Source organism: Rhinopithecus bieti, unplaced genomic scaffold (assembly GCF_001698545.2).
Source record: "Rhinopithecus bieti isolate Rb0 unplaced genomic scaffold, ASM169854v2 scaffold_23748, whole genome shotgun sequence".
Lineage (NCBI taxonomy): Eukaryota > Metazoa > Chordata > Mammalia > Primates > Cercopithecidae > Rhinopithecus > Rhinopithecus bieti.
Genome location: NW_016811596.1, coordinates 2,356,333 through 2,372,088, shown reverse-complemented (window position 1 = coordinate 2,372,088; position 15,756 = coordinate 2,356,333). Strand labels below are relative to the sequence as shown.

The window sequence follows — 15,756 nt, the reverse complement described above, 5'->3', positions numbered from 1 at the left end:
TAGCTCGGGAATGTTAGATATAAATACCATGTTCAATAGCCTTAGGGCATGGCTGTTGCTTGCCTACCTTTTTCATAATAATCGTAGACCATGACCGGGGCTGGCTGAATATTGAACACAAGGTTGCTCTGCTCAACAGAAAAGTGAAACTGTAGGCTGTACCAAAACCTGTAATGACACAAATTATAATTACATTGTAGCAAGTCTGAGAAAAGATAATCACTGAGAAAATTATCCCCAGAAGTTTATGATCTACATAATTAAATAGATCTAGGGTATGATTAACTTACATATTGGCAAAATAATGAGTTGCTAACCTTAAATCATATAAAATTTTCAGTTCCTTTGCTTACATTGAGGTGAGAGGAATTTAGCTGGAAGTCTTAGAGGAATGTAGGCATTTATGTGAGTGGTAACGATAACACATAGAAAAGACGTCTCTAAACTGCAAGCCACAGTTTGGCTTTTCCTGGGAAAAATAAAAATAGAACTATCCTATGATCCAGCAATCCCATTTCTGGGTGTGCATCCAAAGAAAATGAGATTAATATCTTGAAGAGACAGCTGCAATCCCACGCTCATTCTTTCATTATGATAGCCAACATAAGGAACCAACCTAAATGTTCGAAACAGATGAATGAATAATGAAACCGAGGCATATATATATACGTATATATATATATACGTATATATATACACACACATGTATATATATACGTGTATATATATATATATATACACACACACACAAATTATTCAGCCTTAAAAAGAATTTCTGCCATTTGCAACAACATTGACAAACTTGGAGGAAACTATTTGGAGTGAAATAAACCAGACACACACAGAAAACACTGCAGGATCTCACCTGTAAGTTAAATCTAAAGTTGAATTCACAGATGCAGAGAGAATGGTAGTTATCAGGAAAGGGAAAATGGGGAGATGCTGGTCAAAGGATAGAAAGCTTCACCTGTGCAGAATGAATACATTCTACAAATCTCAGATACAGCAGTAGCCTACAGTTGACAATGCTATACTGTATATATAATATTCCCTAAGGGAGTAGATCTTAAGTGCTTCATCATGAAAAAAGAAGAGGTAACTGTGTGAAGAGAGGGATGTTTTAGTCAGCTGTTTCACATATAATCACGCTAGATGATAACAATCAGCTCACTACATCAAAACATCACACCACACACCTTCAATACACAATTGTAATTTAAAAAATTATGGCAAACTTTGTGAGAGTTAAATCAAATTATAAAATAATTACACATCTACTCTGTGACCAGACTGTGTTTGATAGGGAGAGGAAAGCTATCTAGTCACGTAGCCAGGGCATATATGAAATAGCCTTAGAACTAGCAAGGAGAAGATAGACGATCAGTGGGATAGAACACTGGTCATCCTTAATGTTACTTATTTTTTTCCTTTTACAATCCTATCATTCTATAAGAAATGGAAGCATCCAATTGCCCTTAGAAGGAAAAAAGAAAACCTTTAAAGAAAAAAATTATTGCTAAACTTACATTTTCCAAATAGAAAAGAACATGGCCATTCTTGACTTCAGTCTTCATCACTTGGCCCTTGTTTTCAAGCTTTGAAGAAATTGTTAGGGAAGGATAGAGAATAGATATTAGAACAAATGACAGCACCACTGCAGAACTGAATGTCCATGCTTTTCCATGTCAGGTTCTGTTTTATGGAACATTCCTTGGTGCCATGATGTTTTCATAAGCATGGATAGCAACTAAAGAAAAATATATGACGAACCATGGGAAATATTGACTGCTAATTTGTATGAATTAAATACACCAGCTCTCCAGTGTTAGCGTAAAAATATAAAGGTGAATGTTGAAGAATTCTATAGTTTTGTTTTGCTAAACAACTGCTAAACAAGTATTTATTTTATTTTTATACTCTATGGAGCTGTCTTTGTGCTGACAGATTAGGCTTCTATTACTTACCTCTTCAATGGAAGACATGGCTGGAGTAAATCCTGATAGCATTTTTACATCTGTAACCACAATACTGGATTTATTGTGAATTCCAGTATATCTGAAAAGTTTAAGAAAACACTAGTTTAGATATCAATTTTAAAAAGTGACTTATCTCATAATGAGAGTGCCAGGTGGATAAATACTAATTGGCTAGAAGTCTGGAGGACAGGTAAAAGCCGAAGAGAAAATTTGAAGAAAGTCATTTTCAAGCATCTGTGAATAGGCATGATCAGAATGATAATGAAAGAGATGATACATAGCAACAGACATTGGAGCAAATAATGAATTATCTGACATGAAATCTCCCCCACATCCTGGTCTTAAGCTTACCTTCAGTCTCAAAGTTTGAACGGATAAACAAAGCTTCTAAATCTATATTACATATACTTAGGTTAGTGTTAGATTTGCATAACACTTAGAGGACATCTTTGCTTACAAGGTGGTATATTAGCAGAATTATGGAGTAGACATGTCTCCAAGAGATCTTCTAGCTCAGTTTCCTGCTTCTGGATAAGACTATTGGGGTATGAAGTTAAGAGTTCCATAGTTCATCAGGGCATGGTTGCTCACACCTGTAATCCCAGCACTTTTGGAGGCCAATGTGGGTGGATCACTTGAGGGTCAGAGTTCAAGATCAGCCTGGGCAACATGGCAAAACCCTTACTCTACTAAAAATAGAAAAATTAGCCAGATGTGGTGATGTACGCCAGTAATCCCAGCTACTCGGGAGGCTGAGCCATAAGAATCCCTTGAACCCAGGAGGTGGAAGTTGCAGTGAGCTGAGATTGTGCCACTGTGCCATTGCACTGCAGCCTGGGTGACAAAGTGAGATTCTGTCTCAAAAAAAAAAAAAGAGTTCCCCAGTTCATTGAGTTCTTAGCCCTGGAGCTCAAGAGATTTTTATTTAGAAATTCTAAAGAATATCTGCCAAACTAATTTTACTCAATGCTTTCCACATATTAACTAAGGCTAACATCCTTTAGCATCTATAAATCATGCTTGAAATCAAGAGGATCATTTTGTTTTTCTATTCTGAAAAGTAAAAATCTAAAATTTTACTCTTTACAGTTATAAAATAAACATTTGTGGGCTTGCTACTATATGACCATGCATGCTTGTCTTGAGAAAGAAATATAGAATCTGTTTTTCAAAACTAGGAGTACTTCCATACAACAGAATAGAAAGTGTCATTGGAATATCAGTGCAGCGAAAGCTTTCAAATCATGCTCACGTAGACTGCATGTTATACTTGCCTCATTTTAGCTCTGATTTAGCTGAAGATGTACTAAATTGTGGTGTCTGGACAGAGGGCTAAAAAGTGACTGTGCTGTAGAATTGTCACCACCAACATGAGAACTCATCATATTACCATGATTTATATTTTGTGATTTCACTACTGCTCAAACTTTTTAAATATTTTACCATCTTGCTCACATGGGAGTTACTATCAAAATATGACACTTACTTGAGGGTCACTGTGAGCTCAAAAATAGTCTGGAAGATATCAGAAGAGTTCTTTACTATTTCCAAGGAAAGAGAAAATCCAGATGCCTTCTTAGGTAGGAGAACATTGTACTTAAGCGTGGCCTGGAAAGGATAGCAAATTATAAGAAAACCCATCCTGTATTAAGAATTATACAGGCTGACTATAGTCAGTAGTAATTTTACATTTTAAAATAACTAAGAGTATATTTCCATCATTTCTAACACAAAGGATAAATGCTTGAAGTGATGCATACCCCACTTGCCCCGACGTGATTCTTACACATTGTATGCCTGTATCATGCACCCTGTAAATATTTACACCTACTATACACCCACAAAAATTAAAAATAAAACATTTTTTAAAAGAAAGAACCTATTGCTTATTTCTATTATTAATGCAGTTTACATCTTTATCATCAGGGAATTGGGTTAAATTCTTTAGCTTTCAGAATAATGTAATTTAATGAAGATAGAATACTTTCTAATAGCAATATTCCTCAAGAAACTTCGACAACTGAGTATCTTTTCATAAAATAACTTGCATTTTCGGCTATTGATAGTGTAAATACACAAAACGGTCAGATAACACTTCACGTAGAACTGAACAGTCTGACTCTTTTACTGGCAAACACTCATCACCCTCTCAGGCAGATTTCTGTTACCTGGATAAATGTACAACCGTGTCCTTCCACATCTACTGTGTATTCTCCAGGTGCCTTTGTTAGTTCTGAATGTTGGACCAGTAGGCGGTTATCACTGTTAACCCGGAAAGTCTTACTGGATCCTTCACTGCTAAAGGTAACGGTGTTTTGATTCTTAGAGAAGGTTAACTTCATGTAACAGGTTATGGCAAGAAGACAAACTGGAGTTGCCTGCACAGAACAGCACAAGCAATGATCCAAGCTCAGTTATGACACAATATTGGTCATCATTTGACCACGGACTTCGTATCAATCCTTAGAAATGTTCCTAAAACAGGTTAGCAAAACACCAAGAAGCAATATCCTGAATGATAGGAAAATATACTTGCTTGTGCAAATTGTTTCCACTTAAATTAGTTTTCTTCAACAAATCTTAATTGTGTTTTACTTTCTAAAATTTTCATAAAATATAGTCTCTTTGGTTAAAAATGGTGTCAAAGCTTTTCTAAAAGTTAAGGCGTTACATAATTCAGCGGCCCCTGTGGCTGCCATGGATAATTCTTTTTTTTCTGCTTATCTTCAAAGAAGGGAAGTCAGAATCAGGAAAAGATCTTTGGAAATTTATTAGTATATGGTTTTACTCAGAAACTAAGACCAAACACAAAGAGAAATGCAGATTTTTCTCATGGAAATAAAACTTTTTTTTTTTTTGCATTTTCAATTTGTTTCCAAGTAAGGAAAAACATGTCCTTGTTTCTCATACCCCCCGTTTCTCCTGTTTTCCTTCTTTTCATTTGCTTTTCCCAGTGTATAGCCCACAGAACTAGAGAGAAAACTTTCTTTTTGGTCCATATATAATTTGAACATAGTATCATCAGGTGTCTAATGTACCACCAAGAGTGGTGCTTATGACAAAAATATCCTCTAGACTTATTCTGTGTTTGCTGTGTGAATGAAGATACAAATGGTGATAAATTCCTGGAATAGGTGGCCTCATTTCATTCACTTCTACTTAGAGGCTTCTTAGTAGAGTGCCCGATACACAATAACTGGTCAACAAATAATTGTTGAGGAAATAAAATGGGATTAATAATATCCACGATTCTTCTTCTCAGAAAGGATTTGTTGTGATATCTTTACTATTAATATCTCACTCGTCATAGAGTTACAGCTTCTGCATTCAACAAGCTGCTATTAATATCAGGCCTACATTAATCACCTGGGTAGAAGAAAAGCCTCCATGGGAATTCATCTGTTGGGCGAGCCACTGCACAATCTTACTGGCATAGGTGAGGTCAGGAATTTTCCGGGAAATGACAGCCAACAGCACATAGCAAGTCTTCTCAGTCTCAGCAGAAGGTGCCCAGGGAGTAAAGGATGGAAATTCTTCTGTCTGGGGTTTCCTTTCTCTTTCCCAGTAGATGACATTATCTGAGAAAAAGGAAGAATTTTCACATAGTCTGTATAAAAGTCATGGGTTACACACAAAGAAGGATGCAAATTCCATTCCCGACCTCTGTTTGTGCTGAATTGTTCCCCTCAAATGTATATGTTGAAACCCCAACTCCAAGTACCTCAAAATGTGGCTGTATTTGGAGATAAGACTTTTTTTTTTGAGATGGAGTCTCGCTCTGTCACCCAGATTGGAGTGCAGTGGCCAGATCTCAGCTCACTGTAAGCTCTGCCTCCTGGGTTCACGCCATTCTCCTGCCTCAGCCTCGGGAGTAGCTGGGACTACAGGCGCCCGCCACCTCGCCCGGCTAGTTTTTTGTATTTTTTTAGTAGAGACGGGGTTTCACCGTGTTCGCCATGATGGTCTCGATCTGCTGACCTCGTGATCCGCCCGTCTCGGCCTCCCAAAGTGCTGGGATTACAGGCTGGAGCCACCGCACCCGGCCGAGATAAGACTTTTTAAAGAGGTGACTAAGTTAAAATGAAGCTTACGGGCCACAATCCAATCTGACTGGTGCCCTTATGAGAAGAAGAATTTTGGACACACCAAAGGGAGAGCAGGGCTGTGCACACACAAAAGACCTTGTGAAGATGAAGGGAGACTGTGGTCACCTGCAGGTGAAGAAACCACACTTCCAACACCTTGAACTTAGACTTCTAGCCTCCAGAAGCGTGAGAAAATAAACTTTTGTTGCTTAAGTCATCCAGCATGTGGTATTTGATGACAGCTATAGCAAATTACTACAGCCTTAAATAGCAACTTTCTAAGTAGCAGGTGATTAAGCTTCCCCAGTAGTTATAATAGTCTATGGCTTGGTCACCAGGCTTGACTCCCCTCACATCACTCATTTGAGAGGAAGCTAGCATAAAGCAAAAGAGGAAAGTCTAGAATATGCAGTGTTCTTGAAAGGTATAAAGGCCACTGATAAATTCCATAAGAGAAATAGAAACACACTGGTGAAGAGGGAGCTCCTATGTGACTGCTTAGAACGCTTCCTCACCCCCACTAGCAACAATGAATAATAACGTTACTTATTTTTGTGGCAGATTGATCCAGGGTCTGGAGTAAAGATTCCACTTTCTGCTCTTCTCCAGCTAAGGCAAAAGTGTAAGCTAGAATTGCATGATTGTAGCCATTAGTGACACCACTGTCCAATGCCTCTTCAAGGCAAAAGAGTGCGCTTCGTAGAGCAGGAAACTGTTGGTCAGGAAGAAGAATTATACATTGTAAACTGATAACTGAACATTCCATGAGCTTGCTGAACATTTAAACTAATCATTGTTTATAATATATATATAATATATCCTCAAAGTATATTTTACATACAAATCCTTTTATATATACACATATATTTTATCCTTCAAAAATATCATTAAAATAAATTCATAATGTCATCATTAGTACCTAAGCAATAATTTTTTTTTTTTTTTTTAGATAGAGTCTCGCTCTGTTACCCAGGCTGGAGTGCAGTGGCATGATCTCAGCTCACTGCAACCTCCACCTCCCAAGTTCAAGCGATTCTCCTGCCTCCGTCCCCCAAGTAGCTGGGATCACAGGCATGCACCACCAAGCCCAGCTAATTTTTGTATTTTAGTAGAGACAGGGTTTCACCATGTTGGCCAGGCTGGTCTTGAACTTCTGACCTCAGGTAATCCACCTGCCTCAGCCTCCCAAAGTGCTTGGATTATAGACATGAACCACCATGCTCGGCCCAATAAAATTTAGTAAGAAAATGGTAGTTTTTATATCTGATCAGTGATATTTTAGTTATGAATGTCTTCTATGTGGCAAAGCCTCCAAATTTATCATAGGCCCAAGAGGCTTACATTTTTGAAGATAATTTTCAAGGTATACTAATGACCCTGACAATTCCTAGCATCTTAGTTCAGGAATAGATTTTGGAAATCTAACCTATGGATTGGGAGGTGGCGAGGGTGAGCCACACTTGAGTTGAAAATGTTTACTCACTGTTGAGAGAGAAACAGAATACTAGGCTATGGCTTTACTTAGAGCAGGGGTTCTCAATCTGAAATTCATGGCTGAACTTCAGGAGAGATGTGAATGCCTGCAGCTGTGTGAATAAGTCGTTTTTGTGTGCATATGCGTATTCTCCCTAGGGAGAAACTCAATCCTGTTTTTCAAAGTTGTCTATGAATGAAAAACAGTTTGAACAGCAGAAATTTAAAGGGTGGTAGTAAACTAAATGTTATCTCGGGGTTTCATCCAGTCTTAGAATCTCAAGTGACTCTGACTCTACAGTCTATTTAATGTGCATTCAGCTGACTGAAATCAGAAGATGATGGGGATCCATACAGTGAAATTGAGCCCAGCTTCAAAGAACATCCCAACAACATATGCAGTGAGTGAAATGTCCTCTTCATCTCCACCCTGAAAACAAAGGAACAATGAGTCATTTGGGACAGCAGAGCACAAAATAACAAGTATTCTTTTGAAGTAAAACTAGGTAAGAAAAAAATACTACAACAAATACCATTATTCGTAAAACACCCAAACATGTGTAGTTTTAAATTAGATGGTTAATAATCATACTATCTGAGCAAGAATCATTCAGACGCTATGCAATAATTAAATCATAATTATTAAGTTGTTATTATTATAACAGTTAATTTCAAAAATAGTAAATAACATATGTAATCGTATTTATGCTGCCTGATGTTAAACTTGCATTTTAAGGAATTCACAGGACTCTATTTGTCTCCACTTGGTATAAATCGAAAAAAGCCAACAAAGAATCTCTGATGAGGTGAAGCAGAAAGTTGCTGTGAAGATTCCTGGAAATTCCTGGAAAAGCACACTAGAAGGTCACCAGAGTCAAGTCTCAGATTCTTACAGTGTAAAATGAGAAACTCATTTATAAATCATGTGGTTTGCAAACTGACTGTGCATAAAAGTCCTCTGGGGTACTTAAATCAACCAGCATCTACACAGAGATTCTCATTAAAAAAATTCGGGAATAAGACAGCGAAATGCATTTTAATGGGCGCTCTAGTGATTCTGATGGAAATGGTATTCAGAATGGCATTTGGGATCTACTGATCTTGTACAAGCTTTCCGTTTTATCTATTTAAGCAAAGGACAATCCTTCCTTTCTTCGGAAAAGAAATATTTCTGATAAACCAAGTGTTTAAGACGCAAATAACAGCATATGGTAGGCAATAACATGAGGTACGAGGACTCACAGTACATCTAAATTACAGCAAGTGGTATCGCCATTCCTCTGCAGTGTAAGCTTTTACTTTTCCCTTGCATTTTTATTTCTCTCAACTCATAACACACACAGACACCCACCCACTCACCCCCTCAACAGATATTTAATTATAGAGAAAATACTGGGGAAGATCAGACAAACTGAAGCAGTAATCAGCAATGATTCGCCAGTAATGAATCCAATAAGAAGAAAGATGGGATGTGAAGATGTTTTAGAAGAGAACGTGGGAAAGTTTTTGATTTTTCTACCAAGGAGCAAGAGCTCTTCTCCATCAGGGCCCCCCTGTTGTAAGGAATAAGTTTGGAATAAATTAAAAATACCACAAAACAATTTGAATACAACTTGCATGCAAATTAAATATCATAGAGTGTCTGTTCTCATTCATATTTTGATGTGGATTAGATATGTATTCTGTGTTTCAAGAACAGGAGTGATGATTAAGAGGAAGGATGCTGAAGAAAAGCTCAGGGTATTTCAGGGGCCATCGGAGCATGCTAAAATGCCATGATAGGAGATTTTGAGTATCCAGAGGGAAAAATAGGATGGGAAAGGAGACAGAAGATGGGCTGGAGGTGGACAGCTATCTGCAAAGAAAGGAAGTTGGAAGGGAGGGATTTACCTAAATACGGACAGGAAAAGGGTTGGATTCTGCCAAGGATATACTTCACCTCATTTGTACTTTGGCCCCAGGGCAAGCTTGGCCTTTGAATTTTTCCTTGAGAGGGTCTTAGAAAAACTTGCTTCATTGAAACAATGTGAACTACTAGATATTCTCCCCAGAACTTTCTTGCCATCTATGGACAGGAATAAACTTTCCTTCCTCATATACTCACAGTCCCCTCCCTTTATACATTGACTGTCTCCAAATTTATGGAAGTTTCTTTTCTAGGTTCCCTTTCTCTCTCCTTCCTTCTATTTCTAGTTTACTTTCTGAAGAGGACTGATACTCAGGAAGGACTAGAGGCTGAGTAAGGCAGAAGAGAGACTCAGAAGGAGTCACATCCAGGCTGTGGTTAAACATGCATGCAGCAGGAATGGTGCTGCTGACCAACCCACCACAGGCCCAGGACTGCAGTGGCTCAGAAGGCTTCATATTCACAGGAAGAATATTCATATTCCAGATCAGGAAAGCCAGAGGCAGGGCAAGGCAGGCAACGCCCAGGAGCAAGGAAAGCCTGGTGCTGCTCCTCTCTCACCTCCCAGGCATGGTTGAAAAGCTGGCCATCATTCTTAAAGCAGCCGTTCATTTTCTGCTGGCTTGAAAGCCAGATTAAGGTCTGTTTCTGAACATTTTCATCAATGAATACATAATTTTTCATTCTCTCCAATGTCTTAAAAGTAAGAGCACTGAGCCTGTAGTACAAATCAGCAAAGCAAAAGTTAGATAAACAGGAAATGGCGTTGTTAGCAATTCCACGTGTTCATCGCCATCGTTCTCTTTGGGTAAGGGACGCATTCAACTCATCTGCTGTAAACCATCTTTATTGATAGTGGCTCTTTCCTTTGGGTCAGGAAAATATTATGACTAGCAATAAGTGGAAATTAGAGTACGTAATTTTCAGCATGTTTGCACCCAAAGGTCTTGCTGTGTAGCCCATTAGATTACCTATACATGGAGAGAGAACTGATGTAATTAGGCATTTTGGGTTCTTCTAATTTCACTTTCCTGAATCTATAGGGGACTCTGAGAAACACAGAGTAAGACGTGCCCTCTTCAGTGGAGTTAGCCAGTTGTGCCTGTAAATGGGCTGTCATGAGAGGATCAGACTGCTGAGCAAATCATCATGAGACTGAAGGTATATTGTTGTATTAGAATTGGAATCACTAAATCTTTAGTTTTATCTCTTTCACCTCTGTAAATTGACTTTGAAACCCACTTTGCTTCTAAATCCCCACTGAACTCTATCCTCCTTCACCTCCTTGCAAGCCCTCCTCAGGTAATTTCTATATGATATACAATAAAAGTTTTATGTCTCACCATATGCTTCCTTTTTGATTCTGCTGCCAAAACACACTATATGAACCATCAGAGTTCTTGAAAGATAACTGCCTTTGATAACCTAAAATGGAACATTGTAGGAAATTATTTTTTAACCTAAGAAAGTCAGAAGAGAAAGAATGGTGCAGTGCAAGCCCGAGGTTTTGGTGTTAGACAGACACAAATCACTAGGATGATCATTTCCATTTGAACTTCTGAAACTCAGTTTCTGTATTCATAAGGGAGAAAACATAACTCTTACTTTATAGGATTTTGATGACAAGATAATACAGATGGATATGTCTGGTTCAGTAATTGCCTCATCATTGGTACCTACTAATTATTCAGTATATTTCCCCTAAGGTCCTTTTACTTCAGTGTTACCTTTCTGAGAAGAAAAACCAAAGAAGATTATTTTATGCTCTTGGACTTTTCCTTAACCTCACATTTTACAACATTGGCCCTCTTTCTGTATACAAAGCCAAGGTCACTTCATTGCAACAGACCACAGCTGAGCAAACACAGACGTTGACAGATGAACCACTGACAACAACTCTTAACAAAAACAACAGCAATCACAACAACAAACAAGGTAGCTTGCAAAATACCAGGCATTAAAAAAAATTAAGTGCATAGCTTGAAAACTCTGCAGCTGCAAATGATGAAGCTAGCTGACCACACAGATTTTGAAGTCAAACAGAAAACAGAGCTAGGACTGAGAGTTCCTAGGTTCAGGTTCACTTTTCTTTCACCAGACTACTGCATAAAAACAGCTTATGACATCTTTGTATGAGTAACAGTTGATTTCAACAATTATGGGCAGAAATTACTTAAATCTTCTCACCGTTAGACAAGAGAAAGAAAGCCTTAGATTGAACTTCCTCTGTCAGTTGCTCAGTAGATTTCAGATAGTCAAGAACGTAAGTATCAGATGCCAGCAGGGCAGCATTCTGCTCTCCACTTCCATAGGGCATTTGCAGAACAACCAGATTCTGCATGGCAAGTCCTAGAATATCCCCTAAAAACAGGAAAAGCGGAAAGCTGTGTTGTTTATAGTTGCCATCTCAGCATTAATAACTATAGACAAAAGAGGCCTAGTGGAATAGGTAACATTTAAAATTGAGTCTAAATGGTGGAAACAAAGAAAGTTTTATGAAGCAATTTGAAAGAGGAGATAGCCATGAAGGGTGAAGTTAAAGTGCTATGGAAAATATTTCTGAAAATCTCATTACCAGAGAGAGGAGGAAGTTAGGAGAATGTGTTTGCTTGTTTGCTAGTTTTTTTTTTTTTCTTTTTTAAATAAACCAATCCTATGAATTACAAAGTGTAATCCATCCCTTCCAAGAGATGTTCATGTTAATAACAGACAAAGAAGCTTGCCTTTTGTAGCAACAACAAAAAATTCTCCTTGTACTGAGAAAACTCCCAACATCATTAACAGGCAAAGTTAATTCTGATTCTCCAAGAGGTGAATTTCATATTTCAGATTAATGATTATAAAGAACCTCTTGCTTTCTGAATGCTAGTTACCATCTACACAAGCTAGGGTTTCCTGAGCATACAGGTCTGGAAACAGTGCTGTAATCCCTTCAGATCCCACCAGGAAACATAGAGGGGACCTGAACAATAATTCCCTCCAATTGATCGCTGAGGAAAACCTCTCTATTCTGTTATTTTAAGGATTGTTTTAAGACCACCTCAACCAAGATTTTCAAACCCTTGTGAAACAAAACATTCAATCAACTTACCCACAACAGTGAAAAAGCCTCTGGCTGAACCTTCTACTACATCGTTTGGCAAGTCCAAAACTCCCTGCTTGGAGGCTTTGGCACCTGGAATGAAAATATTGATTTAAAAAATGTGATGGCTTCTTTATATCAGCAGATTTGGGGGATAAACGTATTGGAGGTAAGATTCCATTACTTATTTTTATTTCACAAGTTGTTTATTAGAGGAGATGAAATTGGAGTTCTGACCTAGTTTAGGATAACAGTACATTCAGAAAATGGCATATAAATCTGTGCATTAGATCATGGCCCCCATTCTTCACTGGTTTAGTGCCTGAACTATTTATGTATGAAAACAATGTAAAACTACACTGACTGTAACACACAAAACAACACACACAAAAGGTAAAGCTTGAAGGCTCTGATGAGGGAGTATAATCGGATCACCATCAACCAGGTAAAATAATACCCCTCATGGCCATGAAACCAGAGACTGAGGGGCAGGGGCAGTGATGTATCTACGGGTTATTTTATCCTAAGAGTACAAAAGCAAAGATTATATTATGTGCTACTGGGCCTCAATCCTGATGTCCCATTGTCCAATGTTGTGTGACAATCATAGCATAAGAGGAGCTAAGAACACATATAATGAAAAAAATAATAGGTCGGGGCAGACCAACATCAAAAAGTGAACTAAAAACCACCTTCTGAATATGCTTCTCAATGGCTAAAATTATATCATGAAGATAAAGCATGAAACACAAGAATCCTCCATGAGATATTTAAAGTGAAATCACAGGGCACATGGACTCATGTGGAAGGAGAGGACATAAACTGATTCTTCTGGTGAATTTTATTTAGGACTAATTTGACTTCCTAAAAGATCCTCTTACCTTCTGTACAGATAAGGAAACTCTGGGTCCTTTCCTTTTCAATACCTTCAGGCTGTCAAAGAGTAACACAAACAAGCACAGAAGAATGAGTCTAAGTCCTCTGTCCATGAAGGAAAAGTGATTAAGCACCAGCTCACTTAAGAATGGCTGGTGCAAGTTTATCCCTGAGAGAAAATCCAACTCATGGTCCCCTTCTGTTCATATCTGGAAGGCATGGGACGTCACCAGCACCCATTTTAGCCTCTGAGTTCTGTAGCTTGGACAGGCATAACCTTGATGTCATTGTGGGACACTCTCAGCTCCTCTGATCCTATAGAGCATCTCCAGTAAACAACTAAAAGTGCTTTGTGGAGCAGGGATGTGCAGAGAGGCAAATCAAGAGTGTTCCTCTGACAAGTGCTGATTCTTGTTGAGGGTGACGGGAACTGCACAGGAGTGTAGGACAAGTAGATTTGTCTCTTGAATATGAGAATCAGAAAAATAGAAGGAAGAGAAATAGGTGTACAAGAAACATCTTGACTCAGAAACAAACAAAAAATTGTCAAGTCTGTTTCAAGTGTTAAGCTTTACTATCCTGGGTGAGGTATGAATTAAAGAAAGGATGAACTTTATGCTGTTTTAATTCATTTAAAATGGCATGTCTTGTGTCAAAAGTAAATGTTGTCAACTAAGTGTCTTCAAGGAGAATGTCTTTTAATACAGAGCCTCTTAGATGTCTGTTTCTTTTCAGGAAAAGCTTGACAGTTTGCATATCCATACCTCTACCAAGAAGCTTTTGACCACAGTGTCTTTCCAGTTTAGCTTTTGCCGCTCCATTCCTTCATTTGGGCAAGCATTGCTTTGTTTGGCCTCGGCAACTACAGTGATATTCACTTTACCTGCAAGAGATTCCAAAATATAAATTAAATTGATCATTGGTCCCTTCTATAATGAGAAATGGCTAGAGTCTGTGAACCATGTCTTGAATTGGATGAACCAAATTCTATCGTTAATTTGATGCTTAGAACAAAATAACTTGTTTCTTCTCCTTCCTAGATACAATGTGGTATCTTCCATTTCACCTGTTCCTTGATTTTCATGATTCCTTATATTAAGTAAGTGATAAATTTACTTAATTAAAACTTAAGACATTTTAGGAAAAGTAACATTCTACAAAGTCATCTGAGTCAATTCCTTGATATTGATTGTTTATAAAGATTACTTATGACAATATAGGCAAATAATGTCAGCTAATTAGGGCTCCTAACTTTTCCCAAGATCAACCAAACAAAAATAGTAAAATATTATATAGTAGACAGGCACTGGGATTGAAATACTGTCCTAGCAAGGAATTCATTGTCTTTAAACTTCCTGATTTCACATTACACAATTAGAGCTGATCTCGTTTCCTTGCTTGTAAAAATTAGAGGATTGAAAACAATCATTCTTTAAAGTTATTATTATTTACATGACTGTACATCAATATATACAACCAATATATTGTTCTTATTTTTTGGTGTGTTTGATTTGTTTCTCTGTCTCAGAAAGCTTGTTATTTCACTCTTAACACTGTGTCTTCAATTTAATGTCATAAAACTATACAAGTTGGTACAGTATTCTATCTCAATTGCCAAGGTAGGATTTTGAAGATCTTGTGCAGTAGAAATATTGAGAAACTTCAAATGTAATAGAAAAATAGTCTGAGAACAGCATTAGAACTGAACTAAAATAATCTAATCGATGTATTATTTGCTGTTAAAATAATACAACAAACACAGGACATTAAACAAAGAAAATTTGAATGACTATTTTTTAAAAGTAGTGATTAAAAGTATCACACATATCACATCTAGCATTCCTTGTTTACTAGAGTTTTAAACTTTTTCCATTCCATGTATTTTCAATATTTCAATAGGAGACAAGTTTATTTTTCCATCTTGCAGATAGCATAGGCACTAAATATTCTCAGTTTTTGATCTCATTACAATCATTTAGTGATTTTGGTATCCCCATGGCACATGTAGTAAATTTACAAACCTGACAATTACCTAACTGATCATTGTGATGGAGTAGCAAGTTTTGTGAAGGTGACCTGGGTTCATGAGGGTAGGAGAAGGAGCCAGTGAGAAGTCAAATAATTAAGGTGGCATTAATGACAACATGGCCTTTATTTGGGATATGGCATATTCCAAACATATAGTCCATGATAGGTCATGCAAGTTAGCATTTATATTGTATTTTAATTGCATTATGCTCTCGTAAAAATGAATGGTGGTTTTGCGCTACACAACATTAACAACCAGAAATTAGATTACTATAGATTAGAATTTCTAGTGGAGAATTTATAACAAAAATTTTAAAAATGTAAAAGAGA

General features: G+C 37.5%; 1 protein-coding gene across 1 annotated transcript in view; it reads right to left on the bottom strand.

Annotated features, from left to right (window-relative positions):
- Positions 1-15,756, bottom strand: part of LOC108543697 (ovostatin homolog 2) — a 46,640-nt gene that overhangs the window by 1,250 nt on the left and 29,634 nt on the right. Inside the window, exons 21-35 of the mRNA XM_017894305.1 lie at positions 14,163-14,281; positions 13,404-13,455; positions 12,532-12,615; positions 11,628-11,801; positions 10,784-10,865; positions 10,002-10,158; positions 7,890-7,964; positions 6,608-6,773; positions 5,343-5,554; positions 4,145-4,354; positions 3,463-3,584; positions 1,965-2,055; positions 1,527-1,595; positions 1,195-1,196; positions 68-168 (exon numbers count right to left, since the gene is read on the bottom strand). Of these exons, the coding sequence (XP_017749794.1) occupies positions 68-168; positions 1,195-1,196; positions 1,527-1,595; positions 1,965-2,055; positions 3,463-3,584; positions 4,145-4,354; positions 5,343-5,554; positions 6,608-6,773; positions 7,890-7,964; positions 10,002-10,158; positions 10,784-10,865; positions 11,628-11,801; positions 12,532-12,615; positions 13,404-13,455; positions 14,163-14,281 (1,716 nt within the window). The remainder of the gene's footprint in view (positions 1-67; positions 169-1,194; positions 1,197-1,526; positions 1,596-1,964; positions 2,056-3,462; positions 3,585-4,144; positions 4,355-5,342; positions 5,555-6,607; positions 6,774-7,889; positions 7,965-10,001; positions 10,159-10,783; positions 10,866-11,627; positions 11,802-12,531; positions 12,616-13,403; positions 13,456-14,162; positions 14,282-15,756) is intronic.